This window comes from Pipistrellus kuhlii, unplaced genomic scaffold, assembly GCF_014108245.1.
Source record: "Pipistrellus kuhlii isolate mPipKuh1 unplaced genomic scaffold, mPipKuh1.p scaffold_m20_p_1, whole genome shotgun sequence".
Lineage (NCBI taxonomy): Eukaryota > Metazoa > Chordata > Mammalia > Chiroptera > Vespertilionidae > Pipistrellus > Pipistrellus kuhlii.
In genome coordinates this window covers 196,665,678-196,684,344 of record NW_023425404.1, presented here as the reverse complement: position 1 = coordinate 196,684,344, position 18,667 = coordinate 196,665,678, and the positions used below count along the sequence as shown (strand labels likewise).

Below are 18,667 nucleotides of genomic sequence, written 5' to 3'. Positions count from 1 at the left end.
AACAGTCAGGGCAGGGGAGAGGTGTCTGCTGAGACCATGGAGCCCCATCCCAGTCTTCAGCCCACAGGCCCAGCCCCAAGAAGGATCCTGTGAATGCTGCTGTCTGTCTGGGACTCCCGGGGGCTGGAGGACCGGTCGGTGCTGAAGGGACAGCTCCCAGCACGGGGAGGGGCGCTGGGGTGGCGGCTCAGAGCCAGGAGGTGCTGAGGGTCTTGGCCCTGGTCCCCACCAGCCCCTGTGCTGTGTGTCTGCACTTGCTGCAGAGGGTTTTGGCATTGGTGATTCCGCCGGTCCAGAAGGAGCAGCTGGGACCCCGTGCCCCAGAGACCCGCAGGCCCCTCTGCCTGATGATAATCCTGGGAAAATGAGAGGCAGTGTCTAGGGCACGTGTGTCAAACACAAGGCCCGTGGGCCAAATCCATCCCGCCAGGCCTTGCAATGTGGCCCTCACCGCGCTGTCATCACTGCACTCCGCTGCGTTTCCATCACAATGACAGTTTATGACTGTTCAGTAAACCATTCGGCCCGCGATTTAGGCTGGATTTTAGATTTTGGCCCCTTCTCTGATTGAGTTCGACACCCCTAGTCTAGGGAAAGAGAGGGTGAAGGGAGCCCCAGCAGAGAGACCCTAGGCCCCATGCCTTCCACCTTGGCTCTAGTCACAGGAAGCCTGGCTCGCCCAGGCTGCATGCTCCTGGCTCAGCAAGGAGAGGTTGTATGGGGTCCTGAGAGGTGACCCCAGAATGGAGAATGTTTGTCTGGGTGACTGACAGGAATCTGTGAGTGAAAATCTAGGGTGTGAAAATCTCTCCGCTGTTTGGGCGTTGCAGGCGTGAGCATCATCTGTGTGTGCGAGTCACTGGCAAGAGTGTATTTCTCTGTCTAAGAGCAGACCACAAGTTCCTTGTCCTCCCAGGAACTTTGTGTGTGTGTGTGTGTGTGTGTGTCCCTCCTCAGAATGTCTTCTCCCGCAGGGCAGGCCTCGGTTTACCTTGTGCATGGCGCTGTCCCCAGCACCAAGATGTGCCAGGCAGCAGGGGCATTCCGTGTGACGGTGCTGAGTCAATGTATGCAGTGTCTCTCTGAGTGTACAATCCATCTCGGTGTGACGCTGTGCTCGCAGGGGGCTGGGTGACTGAGAATTTCTGGTCTGCATGTAATAATAGGCTTGGACTATGTGTGAGCATGCATGTGTGTACAGAATTGTCTAGGATGTGTGTGCCGGAGCCCCTGTGTGTGTGTCTGGGGAGCCTATGAGTGATCGACTCCTGTGTGTGCCAGCATGTCTGTGCAGCTTTCACGTGTCTGTATGGCCTTAATTGTCTGGTGTGCTAGTGCCAACTTGTGTGTGACTCACTCGCGTGTGTGTGTGTGTGTGTGTGTGTGTGTGTGTGAGGACCCCACCCTCGCTCTCCCAGCGCCCATGCTCAGCCTGCGGGCGGGCGGGGAGCGGGTGCAGGAGGGCACTGCAGTTCGGCCGCCCCTCGGCGCTGCGGCTCGGCTACGTCATCGTCCCTCCCCGCCCTGGCCGGTCCCGCCTCCCAGTCTTTGTAGCCAGCTACCTCCGCAGCGGCCCGGAGCCCCGCCCCGCCCGCCCCGCCCCGCGCGCCCGCCCCGCCCGCCCCGCCCGGGGCCGCAGACGCGCCGGGGCCGCCGCGGGCCCGCACCGAGCGGAGCGCGGCGCACAGGGCGGCGGGGACCGCGCCGGGCGGGCGGCCGGGCGGCCGGGCGGGGAGCGGGGCGGCATGGCGGACCGGCGGCGCGCGTGGAACACGGAGGACGACCTGCCGGTGTACCTGGCGCGGCCGGGCAGCGCGGCGCAGACCCCGCGCCAGAAGCACGGCGGCATGTTCGCGGCGGTGGAGGGCGCCTACGAGAACAAGACCATCGACTTCGACGCCTACAGCGTGGGCCGCCGCGGCTCGGCGCGCACGCCCCGCGGGCCCGGCCAGCTGGACGCCGCCGGCCTGCCGGGCCCCGGCGGCAGCGAGGACACCGCCAGCGACGTGAGCGAGCCCTCGGGCTCGGCCGTCAGCTCCCCGGGCGAGCGCGACGAGCGGCCGCCCGCGCTCTGCATCCGCTGCCCGGCGCCCCGCGACCTGCCCCTGGGCCGGGACAATGGCCAGGTACCCTCGGGGCCCGCGCGGGCCGGACGGAGGGGCGGGGCCTCCGGGCCGCCGGGAGGGGGGTCGCTCGGGAGCGGGGCAGAGGCCTGAGCGCTGGGGCCGCCGCCGGCAGGTTTGGGGGGTCCAGGGAAGGCCCCTTCCCCACCCCTCCGCTTGGAGGTTCCCAGAGGGTGCGTGCCGGGTCGGGATGGCCCGGATGGCCCGGCCCAAGAGAGCCAGCTCCACCCTCTTCTGCAGAAGGGGTCCTGAGAGGGGAGGTAAGTTAGCGAGGCGGCCCCATGAGCCCTATGGGGTGCTTCTAACCCAGGGGTCCCTGTTCTCCGCTCCAGGCGCAGAGCAGCTCCGTCCCGCATGAGTCCACGGATGGATTCGCTCACTCATCGGGAATGTCAGAGCGCCTGCAGCGTGCCGGCTCTGGGACAGGGTCACTCAGTGGTCACACAGCCGGAAGCGGAGAGAAGCCTCGCCCCGGGCGGGGGGCTTTCCGCGGGGAGGGTTTGGTTAGAGATTTGGATAGAACGGGAAACCACCTTCCCCCTAAGCCCAGGCATCTGCAGGGGCTGCTCCTGAGCCCCACAGCACGGCCTGGGTGCTGCCTTCAGTGCGCTGCAGGGCAAGCGGGAGGCAGACTGGGGGTCTGATAAGACGCTAGCTTCCTGGACCCGGAGCCCCCTCTCCCAAAGTGAGGGAGCACCATGGGGAAGAAACAGCAGGCCTTGACCCTAGGGCTCCCCTACTTTGAGCTGGAGGTAGGTCGCCAGGGAACCCAGGGAGATGGGTGGTGGGTAAGGGCACAGCTTTGGGACATATGGGTCAGGGCCCGGTGTCTGGGAAATGGAGGTTGGAGCACCAGAGGGCCGCGACCTGAACGCTTAGCCCCACCCCAGGCCAGATGGGAAGACACTCCTTGTGAGAAGGAAGGAAGTAGTGAGCATTCAGTAAGGGCTGGTTGTTAGTTTTATCATGATTATCATTTGAATTCGCCCTTCCCTTCAGTGCTATGAGGGACATGAAGTGAGCCAGCAGGAGTCAGAGCTGGACCAGGAAAGAAACCCTGGACGAGTAGGGCAGGCCGGCCTGTGGCTGCTACAGCGCAGTAGTGAGTCTCCTGCCCCCATCCCTGCCAGCCACCTTGTCCCCATTGCTGGGGAACTCTCCGTGGTGCTGAAGCCGGCGCCGGGAAGAGAAGGTGTCCATGGAGGGGGTGTGGACGGGGTGGGGGCCAGGGAAGGTGATATTGAGAGCGTCCCGTCTCCCTTTCTCACTTCCCTTTCTCCCCCCCGCCCACCCCGCTTCTCTGGTGGCCAGCCTCACTCAGGGTCCAGGCTTCCGAGACCGGAAGGAAGCTTTAGGGCCACAGACGGAGAAGCCAGGGTCAGTACTGGGAAACCCTGGCTTTCCAGCCATGGCCCTGCGCTCTCTTGAGCCTCAGCTTCTCCATATGGGAAGCGCGGGTGACATTCTCCTCCAGGCCCCCTCCAAGGGCGGTGGAGAGTGGGGGCAGGGGGGCAGGGCGCTTTGTGCTGGACGGGCAGCTGTCGGGAAGCCCATGCCTGCTGGAGCTGCAGTCAGTTTATCTATGGCAGCATGACCCCTGTGGTTCAGCCTGGGCCGGATCGCAGCCTATCTCTCCCCTCCCCCCCCCCACCCCCTCTCTCCCTGTTCTCCACGGCTTCTCTGGGACAGGGGGCAGGACAAAAGGCGGCGCCTCCCGCCAGCTGAGGGCCCTGGAGGCCCCGGAGGTTCCTGACTATGGAGTCCAGGGGGCCTACTGGTCTCCCTGGGACAACCCTTTACTTTCTGGGGATCCAGCAGCCCAAAGCTCCGCTCGGGCAGGCCTCCTTGCTCCTGCGCTTTGCAGAGGGTGCCAGCCCTGCCCCCTCCCATCACGCTTTTCCCTGGGGCGGGAGGAGGGGTTTCTGCTGCGCAGGCGCAGCGTTTTCCCTGGCCCGAGGCTGAGCTACTGCGGGGCTTTGTACTGGGAAGTCTGCTTGGGAGCAGCTGTCTCTTTGGCCAGTCTCTGGCCGGCGCCCCTCCCCCGACACACACGTGGTCTTGTCCCCAGCCTTGGCACTTCCCTGCCCAGGCTGAGCCCTGGGGACGCCCTGGTGCGTGGGTCCAAGGACTTAACTAAGCGGAGAGAGGATGGAGGTGTCAGGGGGAGGGGGAGTGTCCTCGCCGTGTCCCCTCATGGACAAGGTACCCTCCCAGCTCGAAGCAGCGGCTGGCTGGATGAGCGGATGAGCTGGGCAGGAACCCGGCTCCCAGGTGCTGCTCTGCTGCAGCTCCTGTGCATGCACCTGGGATACCTGACCTCACTCTGACCTCCGTGACCCTCACTCCACACCTGCAACCCGGGAAAGCCGTGGCCTCATGTTCCTGGAATATGGGGCTGCTCCCCCTTTGCAAAGCGACAGCCCACCTCCACTCGATGGCCCAGGCACCCCTGGCCTCCCGTCCTGGACTGGAGGGAACCGGTGAGGGCTGCAGCCCCGGTCTGCATCTGGGTGCTTCGGCACGCCTCTGGACAGAACCCGGAGTGTAAAAAAGATGGGTCACTTCACAGTCCCCGTGGGCCGGGTGTTACAGGCAGAGTGAGGGGCAGAGAAGGCCAGCATTTGTTCTGGCCAGTGTTGTGGGGCCTGCTGGGGCTGTCCCCTTCGCACCTGCTACTCCTCCCTCATCATGAAGTCTGTCCAGCCATGCCCTGGCCTCCCATGTCTCTCCTTGGAGCAATTCTGAGTCCTGGGGCTAATGTCCCCTCCCCATGGGAGTCAGGAGGTCCTGTTTCTCCTCCTGCCTTCCGTCTGTTCAAGAGGCTGGGGGTGGGGGTGGGGGAGGGGTTAGTGCCAAAGGTCTGGCCCTGGAGACAGTCACTGTCCAGTAGGCCAGACTGGGGGGGAGCCTGATGGCCTGGCATTGACAAATCAGCTGGTGCCGGGGTGGACCAGGCCATTATTAATGAGGACCCTGTCTCCTGGGTCCCTGATGGCCCCTCTCCAAAGGCAGCTGGCTCAGTGACGGTGGGGAGGGTGATGGGAACGAGCTTTGTTGAGAAGCCTCGGGGATGGCCTGGGAGAATGGGTGCGCTTTTGTCCCAGGCAGGCCATTCAGGGAGCGGGTGCCCCTTGGAGAAAGGCTTGGAGCTGCTTGGTCTGTTCAGGGAATGGCTTGTGGATGGACAAACGGGATCTGGGGAAGGGAGGCAGGAGGGGGCTGCCTCTGAGCCCTGGTCTGGGGGCTTTGGTCTGCAGTCAAATGCTATACCACTGAGCTATGCCCCCTGACAGGGTCTGGGGGCTTTGCAAGCGCCGGCAGCTTGGGCGGGTCCTGGCAGTGGCGCGCGCTCCCTCCGCCAGCGGCTGGGGAGGGGGGGAGGGAGCGTTGCGCGCTGCGTCGGCGCTGCGCATCAGCTCTGCCTGCGCATCGCAGGGCCGCCTCGGTGCGCCCCGAGCCCTTCCCCATCGCGAGAGCCCGCCGCCTGTGCGCCCCGGGCGGGGCTGAGCGGGGAGATCGGGAGGGAAAAAGCGCTTCCTGGTTCCAGTCGGGGTCGCGATTAGGGCTCGGCCCCGCGTCTGCCGCGCCCTCCTCCCGCCGCGTCCTCCTCCTCCTCCCGCCTCCTCGCGGCGCCGGGCGGTGCTGGCAGCCGGGGCGGCGGTGCGCGCGCCGGAGCCGGGAGCCGGGAGCCGGGAGCCGGGAGCCGGGAGCCGGGAGCCGGGAGCCGGGAGCCGGGAGCCGGGCGCGGTAGCTGTCTTAGCGCCGAGCCTCCCTCCGTCTCTGCCTCCCTCCCGGGCTTTGTCACCACGCCCGTGAGGAGTGGGGCTGAGAGAGAGCCCGACTGTGCCAAAGACCCGCCGGGGCCATGTCTCTCCAGGGCAAGAAGAGCATCCCGCACATAACGGTAAGCCGCCCGCCCGCTCGCCCGCCCGCGGCCCTTGGTGGGGCGGGTGGTCACCGCGGGCTGACCCACCTGGGGGAGGAGGGGCGGCCCCGCGGGCTCCTGCAACATCGCGGCTGGGGCGGGGCAGGCCTCGCCTGGTGCCCCCTCCCCCGGCCTCGGGGGACAATGGGTGGGGGAGCCCGGCGCGCGGGGCGGGGCTGGAGGCTCGAGTCCGGAGGCCGGCAGCCCCCTCCTCCCCAGGGGACGTGCCGGCGGCTGGCGGGGCCCGGGAGGAAGGATGCGGACTTGAACAAAAGAGGGAGGGGCTCAAGGTCCGAACCTCCCGGCTCAGCCCTGGAGCCCAGCCTCCCGCGTCTGGGCCCGCACCGCCAGGCGCCTGCACCGCCCAGCCCCGTTCTTTCTAGCACTGGGGCAGCAAAAAGATCCTCAGCCGCCCGGCCTGGCTGGGAGACTGCACCTGGAGACCGCGCCATGATGGAGGGCCCCTCCCCCGGTTAAGACTGGTGCCCTGGGCCGCACTGGGGCCGAGGCCTGGAAGGGTGACCGCGGGGACGTGGGGATTTGGGTGGGAGCTGAGCCGTCCCTGAGTCCTTGGGTGTGGCCGGAAACAAAGCATCCATTTCTTCAGCTTTGTCTCTGGGCGGGGCGCTGAGGGCTTCGCCTCCAGGAAACCTGGCCGCTGCCCAGGGCTGCCTGATACCCTAGTGGAAGCTGACCGTTCCTGAGGGGCGGGGACCCTCCAGCCGGGGTGGTGGTGGTGGGGGCGGGAGCAGCTGGGTGCTGGGACCTGCACTGTGGGCGTGAGGAATGCTCCAGGTGGTGCCTGAGGTTTACGGAATGGAGACCCCTTGTCCTCAGGGATCCAAAATCCGGGCCCAGGGATGACTCCAGGGCCCCGAAGGGGGGCGGCCTGGGGAGGAGGAGGCAGCTGGTACCCCCATTCGCCTGCCCAGCATAATGCAGACATTATTTGATTGAATCTTCCCAATGAGTCCTTGGAGGGGCATTGTGCGCTGGCGGATGCAGGCGGAGGGAGGTAGGGAGGGACCTGGGCCCCTGCTCACGCAGAACAGCCGGCATCCCGCCCAACCAGGGCTGAACCTTCCCCGGGAACTCCTCCTGGTTGGCCGCAGGCCTAGCCAGCGGAGCTGTGCTGAGTTCCCTAGCAGAGATGCAACTCCTGAGGGTGGGGACCCCACTACCCATCCCCATCCTGAACCCCTGCCCCTGGGACGGGAGGCACAGTGACCACTGCCTTCGAGGTGTAGGTGGCTAAGACCTCTTGGAAGGCGTGTGTTTGCTTCAGGCTGAGCCAGGTGATAGGGAAGCCGGGGGTCTTTGTATGAGCCTGTCCCTTTCCTGGGACTTTCTAACCCCGCCCTCCAGGGGAACCGAGGCAGGTGATGGGGAGGGGAGGCAGTGACTGACAAGTTAGGAGCCCCCAGTGCCTTTGTGACTGCGGCCCATGGCAGGTCTGTACCCGCCCAGGACCCCAGCTTCCAAGAAGCAAGTTTAGCAGGACGGTCTTCCAGGCGGGGCTGGGGGAGTGGTGCCCCTGGGGTGCACAGTGCCCAGTCTGCACACAGCAGTCACTCTGCCAGCCTTCCCGAGGTGTGAGGCTCTGGAGTGGAGATGGGGCCAGATGTCCAGGTACATCCTGCTCCGTGGCCTCACGGAGCCTTCAGCTCTGATATCCAAAGTGGGGATCACACGTGAGCATCTAAGGCACATGTGTCAAACACAAGGCCCGCGGGCCAAATCCGTCCCGCCAGGCCTTGCAATGTGGCCTGAACCGCACTGTCATCACTGCACTCCGCTGCGTTTCCATCACAATGACAATTTATGACTGTTCAGTAAACCATTCGGGCCTCGATTTAGGCTGGATTTTAGATTTTGGCCCCTTCTCTGATTGAGTTCGACACCCCTAATCTAAGGGGACCTTGGCTGAGCGCCCAGTGCATGTTAGCACATAGTAGGGTCTTCGGAACCGCTGGCTGGTCCTGCCGCTTTAGTTCTTCTGGGGACCCCTGTGTAAGGGACTCTGAGGGCTTCTGTAGCCTGGGGCGAGGAGTCGGTGAGGAGGAAGCCGCCCTTGAGGAGGCATCTGTGTTTCATTTGGTCCTCAAGCCCGTCCCAGCCAGAGACCCGTGGTTTAAAGGAGAAACGGCGAGCCCAGGAGGGTGGCCTTGGCCAGAGCTCCTATCCCGGCCCCTCAGCTTCCCCAGGAGCCGAGTGTGGCTCAGTGGGCGGGGCTTGTGGCTTTCCCAGGGTGCACCCTTCCTCAGTCAATAGCTCTCAGTTGGTCATTACCGGAAATTAAAGCACCTGGCCTGAGGGAGGCTGGGAGTGAGGGAACGTGGGAAGGAGCCGGCCTTCCGGAGTCTAACAGAGGCTGACATTTTAGCCTGAATCACAACCGAGCCGAGGGGATGTTATAAGGGGGAGTACAGGAGGCCGGAGGAGACATGGCAGCGGGAGCGCCCCTCCTCTCCCCCTCATGTGGCATGTTGGAGAGAATGAAGGAAAGCTGGCCAAGCCAGCCTCTGCCCCCCAGGGCAGCTTCTCGAGCAAGTAGAGACAATCCTGGAGATGGTAAGAGGCTGTTGGCAGCCAGGGTGTGCGTGGGCTTGGAGGCTGGAGGGGTTTCAAAGAGCTACAGCCCTGAGGTGCATCCTCAAGTCACCCCTGCTTGATGGTGGGTCACTCTGTGCTCCTGTGAGCCTCAGTTTTCTCATCTGAACAATGGGGATAGGGCCCCAGCTTTGCCTATGAATGCGGAGATAGGAGATGGACCCTGGCACAGAGGGGGAGAGGGGCGCATGTACACACAGGCAGGGACACGGCCGGCTAGGAAATGCTCTGCTCCTGTTGATTATGGTCGTGGCGTCTTTTCCCTCTTTTTTCCATCCCAGCCTCTTCCTGAGAAAACACAGTAGCTGGAGAGAGAAGAGGGGGAAAGCAGAACCGCTTAGCTTCAGCCTCCAGGGGCTGTTTAAAATATTCACGAGGCTCCGTTTCGTGTGTGGCTTTTTAAAAAATTAATGGCCCCGCCGGGGATTAACTCAGCCGAAGCTGTTTCTCGCACTGGGCAGCCGGTGCTGTGGCTGAGTGACTGGCAGGTGCTGGGCGTGGCTCTGGGCAAACAAAGGCACGTGGCCTCCTGGCCCTGCCGAGGCTCCCCTCTCACAGACAGAGCCGCCCAAGGGGGCTGCCTGCCCCTTGTCGGGGGAGACAAGGGTGTCCGCCATGGTGGCTGAGCATTATCACTCAAAATAACACCTCCCGAGGCCTGGTCACCTCCGCTTTTGCCGCGTATTCCAGCCGGAATCCAGCGGGGATCCCGGGACCTATCACTTGGGTTACAGAGCTGTCCCGGGAGGGACACAGCCCGGGTGTGTCCTCCTTGTGTTCCAAAGAGTACACTGAGGCCCACAGAGATGTGGCGGTGTGTACAGGCTCTTGCCAGGCCCGGCGGAGGCGTGAAGAGCTCAGAGCCAAGCGGGAGGGTGGCAGGCTGGTCGGCCGGCTCAGCAATCACTAGCTGGTTTGAAATCTCTGTGTGTGTTACAGTGCGCTGATTACAGAGAGCATGTGTGTGTGCATAGCTGGGTGTGTGAGTGTAGAAGGGGGTAGGTGTGATCTGTACGGTGTACAAAAAAATATCAGGAAAATGAGCAGGGGAGAAAGATCAAGCAAGAGTCACCTGAGGCGGAAGGCGTGGCTCTGACGTGCGAATGTGCAGAAAACGCTGCTCCTGCTCCTGAGGGTGGCATTCAGCCTGTCTGTGAATACTCCGTTTCTTTCCCTGTCCTTTTACACAAAGGGTTTGAGGTGCCTGTAGGGTTTGTTACGCAGAGTGAAATTGGGGGAACGGGGGTGAGAGGTAAGGGGCCAGAGATGGAGATTAGGAAGCCAGGTACGGAAGCCAGGAGAATGCAGGAGTCCCAGCCTCAGGGGCCCCGCCATGTGCTGTGTACTGACAGTCTCCAGGGGGTGCTGCTATGTTGCGATCGGCATTTAAAATTGACACTCGCTGCAGCCAGGTGTACAGAGCGTTCTCGTCGCATCTCCCAGCTGGAGCCCTGAGCACGCACCAGCAGAACGGCGTTGAATGGGGTCTCGCTTTTGTGGGAGTACAAGATCGTCCTTGCCCAGCGCGGGCAACCTCAGAGGATTTGGCCCCTGGAGCGAGGGCCACGGATAGCGCCTGGTGCTGAAGAGCAAGCAAGTGCAGCTAAGGAGCTTTTATTAAAGGCCCCTTGAGACAGACACAGGCCCAGTCGTAGGGCAGGTTGGCAATGATGGCTGACTTATTTGGTGATGGTGTTTAATGCTGCTACAAATTTTTACATCACACTTACCCACCCCTCCCGCCTCGTCTCCAGGAGATACGATCCAGGACCCCCAGTGGGTGTGAGAAAGCACGGATAGTACTGAGCCCTGTGTACACTGGTTTTTCCTGTAGATGTTCCAGGGGTCTTATCCAGAATCTAGAAGGATTCAGGAATCTGGAGAAGGGCTACATGTAAATTATTAAAGAGCCCAGAGACGAAATATAATTTTGGAAGGCATTTTGGGGAGCCAGAGGAGCTTGGCTGTAGGAACCAAGTTCTCCTGTCTCTCTGGACCCTTTGCTTTTTATCAACACAAATTGTCCTAAGGCAATGTTGATATACAGATCAAAGGCAAGGTTTAGTACCGTATATACAGAACCCATTGTAGATTGGGGGACCTGCCTACAGCTGTTCAGGTGTTTGGCCAGCAGGAGGCAATAACGTGTAGATTGAAATGCCCTCAGCTGTCTGGCAGCAAGCAATCATTTATGCATCCTTTTCAGGTGTGGGGAAATGCCCTCAGCCATTTCCAACAGGCAATATGTATTTTCTAGCCCTTGCTGAAGGCTCAAGGTCTACCAACCTTTTGATGAACTTCTTGCATTTATGACCTGCTGCAATTAGCTTCTGGCATAGCTGCACACACTCACTGCTTCTCTCTGGCATGTCCTAATTGCCAGCACCCCCACTCTTGCACTTTGGGGCGTTGTTAAGTGAAATGAGGGTGACGGAGGCAGCACCTAAGGAACTGACAGGTGGCCATGCATATGATGTGGGCGGATACACTGGACAGTTCCAGGTGGGATGGAGCGGGGGGTTTAAGCACGCTCCTTGGAAGGTGCACAATTGAAAACATATGCATTGTTGTTTTTTGTTTATTTTTATTTTTATTGATTTCAGAGAGAAAGGGAGAGGGAGAGAGAGAGAAATGCCAATGATGAGAGAGAACCATTGATCTGTTGCTTTCTACATGCCCCCTACTGGGGATTGAGCTGAAAACCTGGGCATGTGCCCTTGACTGGAATCGAACCTGGACCCTTCAGTCTGCAGGCTGAGGCTCTATCCACTGAGCCACACCAGCCAGGGCTATATGCATTGTTTATGTCTAAATTTTTTTCGTTCAATACTTTTGGACCGCAGTTGGCCCCAGGTAGCTGACTCTCGGAAAGCGAAACCGTGACAAGGGGGACTGTAGTTGTAAGTAGGACCTGAACAGAGAAAGGTTGAGAGTCACTGCCCTGGAGAGAGGCAGTGGCCAGATCACAACTGCTCTGTGAGCCGACAGCCCTGGACTGGTGTTGGTGGCCTGGGAAGGGGCACAGGGTCGAGGATGCTTCGTGGGGTGGCTGGTCTGCAAAATAAGCCGCCAAAAGCGGGGAGATGATGGCTGTAGACACACGAAGGGACAGTTCCCGCCCCTTCCCTAGGCCTGAGCCCAGGCACTGGCCACTCTCCCTGACCATGCTCGCTCTCGGCGCCCTTTGCCTGTGTGTGAGCCGGACCCATCGCCTGCCGGGACTCCTTCCTCCCGGAGCCGGAACTGTGAGCACTCCCACTCCATTCACCTGGGTTCTCATGCTTGGAGGATGGGGCAGCGTGTGATTCTCCCTGGCGTGTCCCCAGGAGCACTCTGCACACGGATGACTCAGAGCTGGGACTCCGAACTGAGGGAGGGGATGAATGAAGAGGATGGCAAAGGGCACTTCTTCGCCCAGCGAAGTGCCTGCCATGCCTGCATTTGACGTTCCCTAGCAAATGCCCTCCTCACGGAGTTAGCGTGTGGGTGGCTGCCACCAGGAGGAGGTGAGGGTGGCACGGAGGGCGCTCGGAGAGGACGCAAAGCCTCGTGGTGCGCGGGCAGCGGGGAGAGGGTGGGTCTGACTCCCGAAGGGGCTTCGCTGCACGTCACCCTGGAAGGCAGGCTTTTACAGTGAGGACCTCCCAGAGGCAGGAGGGTCATTGTAGGCCACCTCCCGCCGGGACCTTCGCTGAGGAGCTGGGTGGTGTCAGGACTGCAGTCAGTGCCATGGAAGGCTCGGTGGGTCCGAGGCAGAAATGTGCTGAGCGAAGAGGTGGCCGCTTGGGGGCGATGCTGCACTGACCCCTGATGATGCTGCCTGTACTTCTTGTCACTCCGTCTTGGTAGACCCTCAGGCCTTGTGCCCCGTCTCGGCCAATAGTTGACTTATACAACCTCAAAGTTGAAAGGAGCCTTGCAATGTACAATTTGTGTGTGTGTGTGCTTGTGCACTTAAGGAAGCTGAGAGTGCCCACTGCGGAGGAATTCCAAACCCCACTTTTGCATGCCCCCAGTGACGGGGAGATCACCCCTTCCCAGCCCCCACTTTACTCTCGGAAGCTCTGCCATTGGACAGCTCTTCTGTACGCAACGTGAGGGTCTGCCCTCCCCCATGTTTGCCTTCGGAATCTCATGGTCCCGGTCCTCTTGCACGCGGGAATTCCTGGAAGCTGTTTCACAGAGGCCCGGGGCCCCCTCTGTCCCCAAACGGCCCCAATTCTCTGGTCCTCACTGGCACAGAGTCCAGGTATGACATCTGGTTTTTTTGTTCCATATTTTTCTTCTCTCTGCTGTCCTTGGCCTCTGAGCCTGCAGAACAGAATGGATCCAAAATAAAACTTACTTCCTGGGCACCTTTCACACGGACTCTGAACACCCCAGGGTCACAGACGCGCTTGAGGGGCCGATGAAAGCGGTGGGGACGTGCAGTGCCTGGGTGGGGCCTCGGCACTGGCTCTCAGGCCAGGGCTCAGTGTGCGGAGGGTTCCCGCGGTGTGTCCTCGCTGGTCCCGGGAGGACAGTGCTGGGATTACCTCCACAGCAGAGGAGGGGCCCAAGGCTCAGAGCGCAGGGCCTGGCCACAGCTCCCTGTGGAGAGGCCGTGTGGACTGGGGTGCAGTCCGCCCCCGGGGAGGAGGATCTGGGAGAAGATACAGATCAAAACAAGCTGGCAGACAGCATCACGAGGTCAGGAAACAGCGACAACCAGGCCGTGAGCCACATGCTGTGGGGACTCCAGGGGGGGCAGCAGGTTCCTGGCGTCAGAGCATGTACCCACCAGGTGAGTTGGAGACTGGGAGGAGGGGGCGGCTAGCAGGGGTGGCAGCACCTCCAGGGAGCCCCAGGCTATGGCAGTGCCATGTGATGAGACCAATATGGTGGCACAGGCTAGGAGAGGAGAGCAGCCGGCCTGGGGGAGCCAGGGGGATGTGCTTTGCCTGCGTGAGCACAGCGGGGGATGGGCTTCAGGGAGAGGGCTGATGTGTATGTGTGTTTCTACAGGGTCTCGGCTGTCCTGGGAAGGGGTCTGGGGGTGACGGTGAGGGAGAAGTTGAGGATGGACATGAGCATCTGGATGCGATCCATCCCTCCAGGTTGCAAGGACGTTAAAACATCAGGCCCCGTCCTAAGTGCTGAGCCCTCTGCTTTACACCGGAATCTGAGCACAGAGAGACCACCTGCCTGCCCAGGGGGATTACACCTGTGGGGCCGGGGCAGGCTCATGTCTTTAACCAACAGAGGTAATAACAGTGAATGCACCCGGCTCCCAGGGTGTTGTCAGTGTTTGTTAGCTGATTGGGTCTCACATTTGATTTCTTCTCCCCGGAGAGCCCCTTGCCACTTTCAGAGCCTTTCCTCTGCTGCTCGCGTTTGGCCATAACGGCAGCAATGCTGCCAGGAGGGAAGAGGAGGTGCATGGGCCTGTAACGGCCGGATAGAGTAGCCATCTACTCTCTGTTCTCACCTGCCCCCATTTTGCAGAGGAAGGAACTGAGGCTCACACTTGCTCATCAGGTACAGGGAGGAGAGCACGGGGCTAACCACCAGGGGGTGCTGGGCTGTCCCTTTGTAGGCAGCAGGTGGCTCTGGGTTACCCAGTGTCTCCACGGGCTCCGGGCTGTGTGACCTGGAGCCAATAGCTTCACTTCTCAGTTTCCTGTTTGTAGCAATCAGACCTGCCTCTTTAGGAATTGAAACTGGAAGCCCACGGGGTGCAGGGCTGACACAGGCTGCGTTCAGGAACATGAGTTTCTTTCTTTCTTTCTTTCTTTCTTTCTTTCTTTCTTTCTTTCTTTCTTTTCTTAAAAAAAATATATATTTTATTGATTTTTTCCCAGAGAGGAAGGGAGAGGGATAGAGAATTAGAAACATTGATGAGAGAGAAACATTGATCAGCTGCCTCCTGCCCGCCTCCTACCGGGGATGTGCCTGCAACCAAGGTACATGCCCTTGACCGGAATTGAACCTGGGACCCTTCAGTCTGCAGGCCGATGCTCTATCCACTGAGCCACACCGATTAGGGCAGGAACATGAGTGTCTTAAAGGAGGTGGGTTTCTGTTCAGAGGGCTTTGTGCAAGGAGAGATGCAAACGTGGGTGTAGACAGAGTCCATAGAGTCCGACAGCTGGGCTCCGCCTCCTGGGGGCAGCCGGAAGGCCCTGCCCACGCCCGGGGGCACGGCAGAGGGGTGTTATTTTTAAACCGGGTGCTCAGTCCCGCAGGGAGGATCTCCTGAATGCCTGCCAGGTATCCTGGGGCCTGAGAGCTCTGTGTTGTAGCCGCAGTTGCCATGGAAACAGGCCTGCGCTTGCTGGCAGGAAAGGCCTGCAGCCCTGGGGACTGCCTGCAGTTCTGATTCGCTGAGGAGGAGAACGCCATGCTGCTGGTAGCCCCGCCCGTGCTGGTGGAGTACAATGTGGGTTAATTAGATTCAGAGTCAGGCCTGTCACCAGCAGGGCTGCTTCCTGGGGAATGTGACAAAGGGCCTCCAGCTGGCAGGCTGTCCCCTGAGCCCTGGGCCAGTCCGAGGAGGCTGGGTGGGGATGGCGCTGGAGCTGGGAGGCAGGGGCTCCGGTCATGGCCAGCCCATGGGGTTATGAAGTCTCTGGGCCAGATAGCGGTCTCTGGCTGAGGCTCTGAGCACGGAACCCCAATGGGGTGCCAGTTCTCTCCGATGGAGCGATGCCCAGCAGCGGGCGACCCCACTGCCCTGGCTCACGGCACCGACGATTGACTTACAGCAAGAGGGCTGGGAGGGCCCAGGTGCCGCAGGGCACAGCCGGACTTGTCTTCGGGCTTCTGTCTGGGTCAGGTCTGCTCCGTCTTTCTTCTCATCCTGGGACTCCGACCTAAGGAGACGCCATTTCTTGGGTCGTGCAGTTTTCCGGCTGAGGGTGGGCTCTGGGAGCCCGAGCTGATACCCGCCAGCCTCCTGAAGCCTGGGCTCAGAGTGTGCGGCCACGGCCACGGCCACGGCCACGGCCACTCTCATTCTATTGGTCAAAGCAAGTCATGTGGGTGGAGGCGGGTGGGATCCTGAAACTGGAGCACAATCTGCCACAGAGTGTCCGCGGGCATCATCCGGCTGTTTGTGAACCCCTGGCCACCTTCTAGAGCTGGAAAAGGAGGACTGACGAGCACCGGCCTGGGGTTTTCAGTGGCCCATCCCGAAGGACTTGAGGCTCCCCAAGGCCGTGGCGATGGGAGTTGTACGAGTGGGGGTTGGTCCTGCTGGATTTTTGAGTTGCAGACATGAGTCTCCATCAATGGCTTGGAGGATGTGAAGGATTCACGACTTTCAAAACGGACCTTCACGTTCCCTTTGTCTTAAGAGAAAGAAGTTCCTTCAGCATTTGATGTGCAGACAGGTACATGTCCGCACGAACGGGGCTTCCCTGAACTTGCTGAGACTCATTTCCGTGCTTGCCCTTCGGAGATGAGGCATTCTTCATCTTCCCAGATGGTTATTCCGAGCCCCCCCTCAGGGATGAACCAGGCAGCCCCGCTGGAATCCGTGTGTCCCAGCAACACCAAACCTCTGAGGTCCCTTTTAAAAAAAGTATATATATTTCAGAGAAGAAGGGAGAGGGAGAGAGAAATAGAAACATCAGTAATAGAGATTCATTGATCAGCTGCCTCCTACATGCCCCACACTGGGAACTGGGCATGTGCCCTGACCGGGAATCGAACTGTGACCTGCTGGTTCATAGTTGGGCTGCAATCCATTCATTTTTAATTTTTTTTGACATGTGCTTGTTTATTAGCTGCAGATTCCAACTGTGTATTAGCGAAACATTGTAGGAGAGGGCGTTCCTATCCTCCCTTAACTTCCTGGGGAAGAAGTAGCGGACTGAAGGGTTGGTGCTAAGAGTCCCAAGGATTTGGAACCGACTCTGAGCCACGGTTGCTTTGTTTCGGAGGAGATGTGAAGATTGCAGGGATGCCAGTGAGCAGAGAGAGAAAGGCAATGAGGCTCAGGCTGGGTAGGGGTGAGGGAGAGAGAACTTCAGCATCCCAGGTGGGATTGAAGAGCCCTCACTGTCCTGGTCCCCAGGGGCGTTTCAGGACCATGGACAGCACACCCGCCTTCCATTCTTCCCCCTGGAACTCAAAGCCTGCTGTCTGTCTGGGCTTATTCTACTTACCCAGCTGCAATGTGCCCCTTCTCCTCCTCTTTGAGCTTTGGGAACTCCTCATATCTCAGAGCCCAGCTCACACGCCCCTCCTGGCTGACAGCTCTCTCTGCCCCTGCTGTCTCTGTAATAACAGTTTTGGTTGTCTGTTTACCAGACAGCCAAGGATGCTAAGAGCGTGGTTATGGGGTACGCGTGAGTTTGATGAGAAAAGCACCTCTCGTTTCTCCTGGGGATCTTCTGACGGCAGGATGTTTAATTCCTCTGACTCTGGTGGAGACGATGGGTTTTCTTCCCGCCATGCAGTGGGGGAACAGCCCTCGGAGGTTTCATGGTTTGCTCAGGGACGGACTGTGATGCAAGACACGCATTGTGATCCGGACCTCCCCCATCCTCCCCGCAAGCTAAGGCTGCTGTTTGTGTTGCTGTTGTATGGGAAGGAATGCCTGACATTTTTAAAAAATGTACTTTTATTGATTTCAGAGAGAGAGAGAGAGAGAGAGAGAGAGAGAGAGAGAGAGAGAGGGAGAGAGAAACATCAGTGATGAGAGAGAATCATGGATCGGCTGCCTCCTACACACCCCCTACTGGAGATCGAGTCTGCAACCTGGGCATGTGTCCTGACTGGGATTCAAACCTTGACCTCCTGGTTCACGGGCCGACACTAAACCACTAAACCACACCCGCTGGGCAACACCTGGAGGTTTTTAATTTTTCAATATATATTTATTGATTTCAAAGAGGAAAAGAAAGGGAGTAAGTGATAGAAATACCAATGATGAGAGAGAATCATGGACCGGCTGACTTCTGCATGCCTCCTGTTGGGGATCAAGCCTGCAACCGGGCCTGTGCCCTGACCAGGATTGAACTGTGACCTCCTGGTTCATTGGTCCATGTTCAACCACTGAGCCAAGTGGCTGGGCTCTTTATAATTTTTTATATCATTCTCCTTCTCACTTTCTCTTTTTAAATATTCTCTTGCTTTTCCCTCCCCTTTCCTTTGCCTCCTGCCTGTCAACCCCCTCTCCTCCCGCTCAGCAAACATTTGCTGGATACCGTGTCCTCGCAGCCCCTGGCGGGTCTCCGAGGACACAGCGGTGGATGGCACAGGCCCTCCTGGCCACGAAGGCGTCCACCCCGGGAGAGGGTCCTGTGAACAGCGACCGTGACGTGTGATGACTGTAATGGGAGGGCGATGTGCAAGGGGCAGCGGGGCCGATGGGGAGGCGCCCAGACTCTTTGGTGGGGGGAGTCAGTTGCTGCCAGAAAGATCTACCCGCCCCAGAATGACCACCACAGAAATGTTACTTTTTCACCTAACGTGTCATTGCTCAGGGCCTCTGTTTGTTCTCACAAGGCCCTGGGGAGTATGTGGTATCTGAATGATGCCCATGGGTGGTGTGGTGATGGGATGGGAATTGATTCGGGATCCCATGTCCATGCAGTTCCCTGTGCTTCTCCAGGGCCCTTTCCAGGGGACGGGTTTCCAGCGTGGATTTCTAGGTCAAGTCACAAGCCCTGTAAGGCCCTGGACGCCTTTTTTGAACTTGACTGGCACTTGTTCTAGCTGAGCAATGGCGGCCCTGAGCAGGTGTGAAGGTGGTGAGCTTCCCTCCGTCCCCGTCTGCCCGGTGTGCGCACGATGGATGTCTTAGTTCCCTCTGTGTGTCTGACTCCTCCCTGATGCCAGCCCTGCTGTGACTTCGCCACCAGCCCAGGCTCCTCCCACCAGGATGTCAGAGTCCCTGAGGGCCCCCTGAGCTGGTGCCTGCGGAGGCCACAGCACCCAAAGGAGACCGCGGACAGATCCCCCAGCCCCCCGGGTGCCTCGCGACCTTTGTCTTTCTCCTTCTCCGCGTCTCTGCGCCTTTTTG

At 60.0% G+C, this 18,667-nt stretch overlaps 1 protein-coding gene across 3 annotated transcripts in view; it reads left to right on the top strand.

The window, feature by feature from the left end:
* Positions 1-1,648: 1,648 nt before the first annotated feature.
* The window catches only part of CRMP1 (collapsin response mediator protein 1), a 37,669-nt gene continuing 20,650 nt past the window's right edge, over positions 1,649-18,667 (top strand). Inside the window, exon 1 of one of the 3 annotated variants that reach the window (XM_036420762.2) lies at positions 1,649-2,126. In XM_036420762.2, the coding sequence (XP_036276655.1) occupies positions 1,746-2,126 (381 nt within the window). In that variant the 5' untranslated portion in view covers positions 1,649-1,745. Of the gene's footprint in view, positions 2,127-5,898; positions 6,028-18,667 lie in introns of those variants that run through there. The other 2 variants (XM_036420754.2, XM_036420769.2) reach the window with 2 other exon arrangements.